Source organism: Ruditapes philippinarum, unplaced genomic scaffold, assembly GCF_026571515.1.
Source record: "Ruditapes philippinarum isolate M1 unplaced genomic scaffold, ASM2657151v2 ctg3293_1_1_1_1, whole genome shotgun sequence".
NCBI classification, from domain to species: domain Eukaryota; kingdom Metazoa; phylum Mollusca; class Bivalvia; order Venerida; family Veneridae; genus Ruditapes; species Ruditapes philippinarum.
Window position 1 is genome coordinate 30,211 of NW_026864958.1, and position 10,550 is coordinate 40,760.

At 30.1% G+C, this 10,550-nt stretch overlaps 1 protein-coding gene across 1 annotated transcript in view; it reads right to left on the minus strand.

The window, feature by feature from the left end:
* LOC132727411 (uncharacterized) overlaps positions 1-10,068 on the minus strand; it is a 32,685-nt gene extending 22,617 nt beyond the window's left edge. Inside the window, exons 1-6 of the mRNA XM_060712884.1 lie at positions 9,972-10,068; positions 9,098-9,430; positions 8,190-8,519; positions 1,069-1,359; positions 436-729; positions 11-301 (exon numbers count right to left, since the gene is read on the minus strand). Of these exons, the coding sequence (XP_060568867.1) occupies positions 11-301; positions 436-729; positions 1,069-1,359; positions 8,190-8,519; positions 9,098-9,430; positions 9,972-10,068 (1,636 nt within the window). The remainder of the gene's footprint in view (positions 1-10; positions 302-435; positions 730-1,068; positions 1,360-8,189; positions 8,520-9,097; positions 9,431-9,971) is intronic.
* Positions 10,069-10,550: the final 482 nt, after the last annotated feature.

Sequence of the window (10,550 nt, forward strand, 5' to 3'; positions counted from 1 at the left end):
ATACACTTACAAAGGACAATTATTGAAAAAGGTGCTTCCGACTTTGAAATTATTTCTATTTGACTTGCAAATTCTTTCATCAAGTTTGTTGCTCTGCATGTACTATTAATGTCCAAATAGATGTTAGATATACTCAATCTGGGATTGCTTTTGTTATCATCCCATTTGATGTCAGGATCAGGATTTCCTTTGACATCGCAGTAAATGGAAAACGTATCATTTCTCACTACGTAAAATATATTTGATTGAATGAGCTGTCCGCTGGAGTTTTCAAATTTAAATTTTGGTTTGCTTGGAGGATCTGAAATTATCAAAATAGGTAACATATTTTGTGAAACGTGACACAATATAAAGGTAAACTAAATGATTTGATATTAAAACATCATCTGTGAACAAATCAATCTGTTTATGATTGATTTACTATAATGTACTTACACAATACTGTTAGATTTAATGATGACGTATGACTCCCGTCTTCATATGAACCATTCGTTCTTATCATCCTATTTGACGCCACGCATTTATAATTCCCCTGATTGCTAAGTTTAACGCTTGTTATTTCTATCGTATCACCTTTGTCAGAAAAAAACCCTGGACCAATCCATGTGTAGTTAGATAAAGGATTACTTTCACTGTAGCAAGCAACTCGCAGAGTGTTGTTTTGTATAACACGAACAACGCCAAATACATCTGTTTGTCCAATTTTAAAATGTGGTTTGGTTGGAGGAACTTAAAGGAAAAAAAACAACTAAACTAGTAAGACAAATAATACATATGAATTGATAATGTACCTACACTTTTATGATATTAAGTTAAGTAACCACAATTTATAAATAATTGTAATAATAATCGGGAAAATATCAAGCAACAAACGGTCAATGAATTGAAAACACAAAAATAAAATAAGGATTTTAAGGGCGTAAATCGTAAAGATTCGGAACAATAATACACCTTTATTATCATGCATTTCAAATTTTATTAATGTGTTGCTTTCAAAAGATAAGATATTAGCCTTTTGGTTTGCATAATCTTATGACACACTCAAAGGCACGTAATACTTAAACTTACATTGTACATGAACTGTAAGGTTTGTTATTCTTTTCCAATTACTTAATGTGTGATGTGACGTACAGGAACATGTGCTATAATTGCGCAATGCCGTCCATTTAACTGTGCTTGTTACGGTGCTTTCTTGGGTATTCATTGTTATGTCCTGACTGTCGAAACAGTTCCATTCCAATGATGCAAGTGGGTTTCCTCCGGTAACCGAACAAACAAACGCGCCTTTATCAGACACAATGACCGATAACGGATCGTTAGTTTCAACTCCATGTATGACAGGTGAAATATCTGGGGGATCTGAAAAAGATCATGCTTTAGCTGATGCGTCTTAGTTTAAACACCTTTTCAGCATACTCATTTTCGGGCAACTTATTACATTTTCGAACCCTGTCATCAATTTCGTTGTTTCTGTTGTTCTAAACAAGTAAACTCATTTACTCAGTAAGAAAAAGCCAACGGCTTAAAATAATTATCATACAAAATGTAATGTTTAGCCTTATAAGGTTGCTTCGTAAATTATGACTAATTCTAATAACCCGATATTGTATTATATAATATGAAGGTATATGTCATTACATATAATTATCTATTATGTTGTATGAGATCATGACGGTGTAAATATAAGCAGAAAAAATTTTAATTACAAAATTATCATTTGGATGATAACAAATCATAAAATATATCAATTTAGTTCCGGATTGCACCCCTTCTAAATTATTGAACTGGTATTTCTATTTTATATATATATTTACTTCATTGAAAAGATTCATAATATCCACAGTCAATGTGATAAATGATTTCCGAGACAAAAATTGCAAAAATGTTCTTAAAAAGGTACTGTTAAATGCGTACTAATTTCAACATTAAGTATGCAATTTAAACATGGTCGACATTTTGTCGACATTTAATATTATGCTTAGTATGTTTGTCAAGGATTTCTAATAAATGGTAACATTCTTAATTTAATAACTTTTCGAAATAACTATAATGGTGACATCTACTCGCATTGTCAATTGTGAGTACAACAACCTATTAAGCATCGTCTAAGACTGTTTACAAAGAACATTCTCATGTCCTATCTCTTGTGAAACAAAGGTATTACCAAATTCATAACTGATAAAAAGTATTTGTAGTTTGACTGCCCAACAAGCCCTACAAGCTCCATCTAGTGATTAACATTATTAAGGGGAAAAGACACGTTAGTCTTATAGCTTTAACAAATACCAGATGTAATTTGTAAAATAGGTAAAACAAAGGTATAACATTCTGTAACACCATGCTTGTATTTGTATAAGTTCAAACATTTAATAAACCCTTGCAGAACATATTGTGAACATATTCTTCAGTTTGACTAATCCCATATAACAAAATACAATTAAAACACAATATAAATGTGTAAAATACTATTTCTAGCGCATGTAAATGAAGTTAAGTCATCGCGTGACGTGTATTTCCAAATATTATCGATAAAACAATGCAACGCGCCGCCCCTATTGTAATAGTGTATACGCTTCGCTGTTGATATTTAGACTACATTAAATTGATCTTGAACTTGATCAGCAATTAAATTGATCGTTACAATTAGATGTAGTTTGTTTATTTTAAATTGTAAATGCAGAACAAAAACAAATTCACGTATTAGGGTTAAGGTGTTGGAGACATGAAACCACCCATATTCATAATTACGAAGATGACCTCCATTTCGAAATACAAATATCCCTGTTGAGTCAAAACTGATTTCCATGCCAGTATTCAAGCAAAAATGATCAACAAAACTAAGTTGTTGCTGCAATTTGGCTGTAGTTTTGATGATCATTTAACGTCTTTGATGTTTTATCTGCGAAATCATGTTCGTTTCCAACGAAAGGATCAACAAACACTGAATTTTCTTCATACAACAAATTCCGAAAACAATTGAACCATTCTGTGTAGAAAAACTAGGATTAGATATAACTAACAGTTTTTCCTTTTTTCTATATTTTTGTCAAAAAGAATTAAGGTTGTCACTGTTTGGAACAAGTGCAATATCACTTATGCTTTTCACCAAGCGGAGAATACTTCCGCCGTGCCGAATTTTGTATCACGCTGTTCGATTTCCCACCCTAATGTTGGTAAGATAAGGAAATTATTTAATAAAAGAAATCATAAAAGAAAACAGTTATTTCATCATGTTTTCAACAATTAAAACTTACGTGTCAGACTGGATTGTATTGCGTGTACACCATTACTGGGTTAATCATTCTTGCCATTTTAAAATGACGTCATTTAACGCCTTTTAGATGTGTTGTATACTTAGGATGACGTCATGACGCTGCTTACTAATTGGCGCCGATTTTATAGGTTTTATAAACTAATATGGATCAAACGTGTGGCGGAAGTGTATATAAGATATTATTTTAGCATTATATGAAAAGAAAACGTTGTAAGAACGTAAATATCAATAAAATTTGTTATTATTGTTGCCTTAAAAAAAATGTTAAGTAAACTATATTATCGAGAGAGCAAAAATAACAACCGCATATACATGTTATCACTTACCATTGTTTATTGGCAGTTTGAGACCTTTTTCTCCTTCTTTGTATATAGTGACAAAATCACGTGGAGTTTAAGAATTGTGTTTGTGTAAGATGAAATAAAATAACATCTTACACAACAAACAAACACTTTCTCTTTTATTTAATGCTTTAATACAATTAAAAATAAAATTTCCGTAATATTAACTGAAATATCAATATCGGTTTTCCCTACTGGTAGCGCTCAATTTCAGACGAATCTCTCATAAATACATGAAGTCTTGTCCTAACAAATCAGTTCAGAAATCAACTTTTAATGGCAATGATATTATTTGTTTTATTAAAAACATATGAATTATCGCTTGTTTTGATAATAAAAAATAAGCAAGTCTAGAAGAAGGAAACGTTACACAATGCCAAGCTTATTTCGTTATTTTCGGCGCCAATTTATATAAGACTATGCTTGTAATTTTAACAGTCACCATTTTTAAATTTGATTTGTAAGTCATGCATCTATCTATAGGAAAAAAAACTTATTTGAGTACTGTTACAGACAATAAATATTTTTTAGAGATATGTAAGCATTCAAATAACGACTATGAATTTGGAAAACAAGGTCTTTTTGAACGGATGTCTAACGAACTCTGGGTTGTTTACTTATTCTTCGGGCTGGTGACTGTCATTGATTTTCATATTGCATTAGGCAGTTATTGCTTGTAGGATGCTTAAGAATGCCCATTTGTCATCAAGACCAGGTTTGCATTTGGAAGGAGTTGTATTTTTCAGACTGTTAAAATGAAAAATTGTGTATCAATTACAGCTTTGCTTTTCTCTTAACAGCCCTGAATTAATGTCGGAATTGTAAGCAAAAATTAAATTGAGGTACGACATCGCGAAAACATTTAAACAAGAGCCACCGCCGGGCGGGGGCAACGCTCGACTTTTTACTTTTTCTAAACGCAAACATAGAAAGGTTTGAACATATATTGATGTTTCCTTTTTATAAATTTAGTTGGTCTGTCTTGTCACATTAGTTTTGTTTATATATTTTGTATATATATGAATAGAAACATTAAGCATATTTCTAAAAATAGCAACAGTACGCAATTTCTAAAAATAGCAACAATGACGCAATTTCTAAAAATAGCAACAATGACGCAATTTCTAAAAATAGAAAAAATGACGCAATTTCTAAAAATAGAAAAAAATGACGCAATTTCTAAAAATAGAAACAATGACGCAATTTCTAAAAATAGAAAAAAAATGACGCAATTTCTAAAAATAGAAACAATGACGCAATTTCTAAAAATAGAAAAAAATGACGCAATTACTAAAAATAGCAACAATGACACAATTTCTAAAAATAGAAAAAAATGACGCAATTTCTAAAAATAGAAAAAAATGACGCAATTACTAAAAATAGCAACAATGACGCAATTTCTAAAAATAGAAAAAAATGACGCAATTACTAAAAATAGAAACAATGACGCAATTTCTAAAAATAGAAAAAAATGACGCAATTTCTAAAAAAAGAAAAAAATGACGCAATTACTAAAAATAGCAACAATGACGCAATTTCTAAAAATAGAAAAAATGACGCAATTTCTTAAAAATAGAACAAAAATGACGAAAATTTCTAAAAATAGAAAAAATGACGCAATTTCTAAAAATAGCAACAATGACGCAATTTCTAAAAATAGAGAAAAAAATGACGCAAACTCTAAAAATAGCAACAATGACGCAATTTCTAAAAATAGAAAAAATGATGCAATTTTCTAAAAATAGAAAAACATGACACAATTATATACATGTATATATATGTATATATATATATATATATATATATATATTTGATATATATATATATATATTTGATATATATATATATATATCTATATATGTATATATATATATATATATATATATATATATATATATATATATATATACATGCATATATATATATATATATATATATATATATACCTGCATATATGTATATATATACACACACACATTTATATTTAATATATATATATAATACATATACTATACATACACACACACCGATAAATGCACAATCTGAGAAAATACAGTTATATAACCTTCAAGGTCAAGGTCAATAAAGAGCCCAAGCAAATTTGGGTTTGATAAACAACAAGGTCTGGTCCTTAAGAATGTTCTGTTATAATATGAAGTTTATCCCTTCAAAAATAGCAAAGTTACAGTCAGTTACTGCCAAAACAATGAAAATTTCAATAATTTGACCTTCAAAGGCAATGTCATTAATGAGTGAAGGTCAAGGTCTTTCGGTATATTTTTAACAGTTATCTTTGAAGATTATTATGTTTAAGTTTGAAGACAATCCATTCAAAAATAACAAAGTTACAGCCAATAATAGCCAAAAAAATGAAAATTTCAATAATTTGACCTTCAAAGTCAAGGTCATTGATGAGTGAATGTCAAGGTCTGACTGGTTATTTTTAAGGGATATCCTTGAAGATTATTATGTTCAAGTTTGAAGACAATCCATTCAAAAATAACAAAGTAACAGCCAATAACAGCATGAACAAGCAAAAATTGGACTTTTAACCTTGAAGGTCAAGGTCATTTATGGATGAAGGTCAAGGTTAGTGTGGTCTACTGAAAGGTCTTGTCCCAAAGGTTGTTGTGGCCAAGTATGAAGACAATACACCAAGAAATAAAAAAGTTATGATCCAGGTACAAGTTTTCGGACGGCAACGGCAACGGCAACGGAGACGGCAACGGCAACGCCGACCTGACTATAACAATACCTCTACTTTTTTTTTTCAAAAAAAAAAAAGTCGAGCTAAAAAGAAGTACTGTAACCCAATTTATATTCGCGAATACAAATTTTCGCGTTTTGCCGAGGTCGGACATATTCGCGAATATTAATTTCCGCGTTTTCTTGATTTCCGAAAAAAAAATTCGCGGATTGGAAAGTCCGATGGGGCCGTAAAATCCATTAGCCGACTATTAATCTTCAATAATTGAGGTCATTATTGGTGTCTTAAATGGGATTAACAATACGCTAGCCTTATATTGTATTGGTAAGTGAATTGTGATCACAATTCAGCAAAACATTTTCTCTATAAGTTTGACGGGTAAAAATCGATACTAGTATGAAACCATCTTGTATTTCACTGTTTGTAATTATGTACACCCAATACCCTTTTGTGATGCTCGATAGGTTTATACCACCTTTGTCTTAACAATTCACTCAAACAATTATTTTATAGGATCCAAAAAACAATAGCCTTTTGTGATGCTCGATAGTTTTCCCACTTTTGTCATACGATTTATTCAAACATTTATTTAATAGGGTCCAAAAAGTGCGAGTACTTTGTATGCATATACTTAGTATAGAAGTGTAAATATGAAGAAACTTAAAACTGACACATGCTCCGTATAGTACCCTATACGGAACGTGATTGACAATAGGCCTACTAGTATTTCATAAACTGTATTAAAATGTGGATGTTTATTTTGATTGCTATATTGACATAGAGTTCTTTTGATATTTATAAAATAGTAATAGTTTACTTAGTTTGTGTTTTTATTGCTTTATAGAAAATATTCTTAACAATGCATTACTTCCTAACAGGTGCCCGTAAAATTCGAATATATCCGGTCATGTAGCTTTGCATGAACAACGTCTAAAATAAAAATTTCTCTCCAATTTATACGCGAAATCGTGCGAATTTATTCGCGCAAACAAATATTCGCGCTTCGTGGCCATCCGCGAATAAAGCGAATATTAATTGGTCGCGAATATTCGTTGGGTTACAGTATCGTTATTGAAAAGTGCGGAATTATATTGTAATATTTTTTACTGTGAAATTATCAAAAATAATTTCACGGATAAATCAGTAATCCAATCAAACACATAAGATAAAAATGCTAATTAAGATAATTGTCAGATTGTTTGTGGTAATTTGTACAAGTGCATGCATATTTGAGACAAAACCTGTGCGAAGAATAAAATCGACTTTTGTTGCATGTATAAACAATAATTTTATAAATTTATATTTTTCATGATAAAATGGCGATTATGTAGAGTTGCTTGTATACTTTACGGTAGCAGTATATTCGAGGGAAAAACGCTTGACGTCATCGACTTGTAATACTTATGTTCAATTATGAATTATGATTTTATTTATTCTTTACGAAATATTCATCGTAGTGTAGGTTGTTTATTGTACAGTCATAACAAATGTTAAAGGTAATAAAGGCAAAGGAGTAAAAAATGTTTTACTTTTGTTAGTTTGCTTGTAAAGGACAAACCGATGAATGAATATAAATCAACTGCGCCGCGGTTAATATGATAAATAGTGATCATCTAAGTTAAAATGCATGATTAAACATTAGCATAGAAAAATCTACAAAAAAAATGTGTTTTCTTGCACTTCCAGTCGCAAAGACAAGACATATCTATATATAATTGTATTTAATCATCGTAAAGTATATCAACTTCCTAAGAATATGGTGTCAATTTCATGAACAAAAAAATATTTATTTTTTTAAAATTGAACATTAGTTGATGATTTAAAGGAAAACGTAGAAAGCAAACAAAAACAAAATGGACAGACTTACATGTCACATTAACACTGACGTCTCTGCTTAATATGTCAGCCTTGTCAAATCGGGTCCTCACTTCACAATACAGATGTAAGTTATTTATAGTTCTATTTGGTCTCAAATGTAGAACACTATTGACGGCTCTAAGACCATATTCACCATTAACGTATCTGTTGGTTGAAAACTGTGTCAGATTATTTATGATCTGGTTATTACTATTACGTAGATACCATTGTACTCTTGGTTCTGGTCGACATGCTGATGTGCTACAGGAGATATTTTTGTTCTGATTTTCCTTCATGTAATCCCCATTTTGTTGACTTAATGTAACGCTTGTAGCCGGGACTGTTAAAATATTAAACATGAAATTATGTAGATTTAGTACTAAAATTTAAACAATAGACATATATGTAGATGTGCAAAATCCAAAATGGGTTTTTTACTCGTCAAAGAGGTAAAATAAAATGCCTTTCAATCTTGATATTAATGTAAAGTTTATTTGCATACAGTAGCGTTACATTTGAACCAATAACAGTCTCTTTGATTTATTTTGTTAATACTTGGAGTTTGAAAGATGAAAGATACATCAATCTTAAAACATTTATTTAATGAATTTTGATAAAGAAATCATTTAAATGTAACTAACACTTTTAGTATTTCATTTATTAGGTCGCATTGTTTTTTTGTTGTTTTTTTTTTGCTATAAATAATTACTTTTGCAACATATGATTGCATGTAAACAAAAGTAAACAAACATAGGTAAACAATTAATAAGTGAAATGTATATGGCAAAACTAATTTTTAAGACAATGTAAGCATAGCATATATAGCTACTTAAAACCTAACTCTCAGTATTGAAATTGTTAAAAAATGATCAGCAATAGTTGCACATAAATTATTAGGATTTGTAACTGTTATATTACCTGACACTTCTATAACGACTTTATTTGACATTGATAAAAGCTCAGAACACATCCATTCAGCTCCATGTTGAGTACGATCAATCTTTTTTAGAACCACAGAATAAGTACCGTTATTGTTACAAACACCACTAAAAAAATCACTGTCATGTAAAAAACGTGATGTGTTACATTTTCCGTTTGAGTAAAATAAATTTGCGTCACCAGAAATCTGAGAGTTAAACCAAAGAGATTCGCTCATAATTTCATTTGTTTTCGAACATGTGAGTGTTGCACTTGAATTTTCTACGGCATATAATCGAGTTGGTGTCAGCTGAATCATGTTCGTCCATGCACCTATGTAAGATAAATATTCAGTTAAATAATATGTGCTGTGGTTAGAACATGGTCTTGAAAACAAGTAATAAATGACTGACGTACTTTGTCTGTTTTCCTAGTCAAAAAACCTAAATATTCGAATCTTATTAAATCAGATCCTACAACTCACCACTCTACAGGTAAGAAATAAATATTCTGAGTCCGATTGATTTCAAATCTCATTGTGTTTGTCAATATGTAAAACGCAAAAAGAACTAGCTTGTAAATAAGGAAAATTAATATGTGAATAATGTTTACACTGGTACAATTATATGATAAAATCTGTTTTAAGGACGAGTTCAAATAGATCTCGAATGTCATTTACCGTTTATTTACTTGTATTTGGTGTTACATGATATTGTTTAATATGAATAGTAGATTATTGATGACAACTAAAACTTGTAATTATCAAATTTTAAAAAATTTAGGCATCGATTGTGGTAAAATATAAAATATTGCTTATTATGAAACTCAGTTGAAAAAAAACGGTCACTTCTATATCGTTATGGAAAAGACTTACCAATATCAGAGAATAATAATATATAAAACAAACAACATCCTTTAGTATACATTTTGCTCAGCATTGATCCATTCCTGAAAAATGTATTTGACATCATGTTCAATTATGTATTTGTACATGAATTATATAAATTAATGTGTATGCTATGTTGTAAGTTAAGTTTATATAAAAATGAATTTGTTATATAATGAAAAAAATAATAAACAGATACCCTATAATATTCTACGATTTATTTCTGAAAGAAAGGTGTGCTCTTGTTAGATGTTTCTTTAAAAAATCAACACAATGCGATAAAAATAGATGAAAGCATCAATATTTATATGACATGGAACGCAGCTTCTCGATAATGTACCATGAAGGCTGTAGTTTTTGTTGGTTCATGAGGTTCCCGCGGAAATAGTAAGTTCAAAAGCGAAGATAAGATCAAATACTGAATCACAGCTTTCCTTAGTATTAATTCATCAGCTTAGTAAAACTCATTATAGGAATTAACTATGCAGTCGAATTCAGTATTTATTGGCAGTTTAACATAAGCATATGATAAGTGAGAAGAATAGAAATCAAAGCACTGAAAGCACT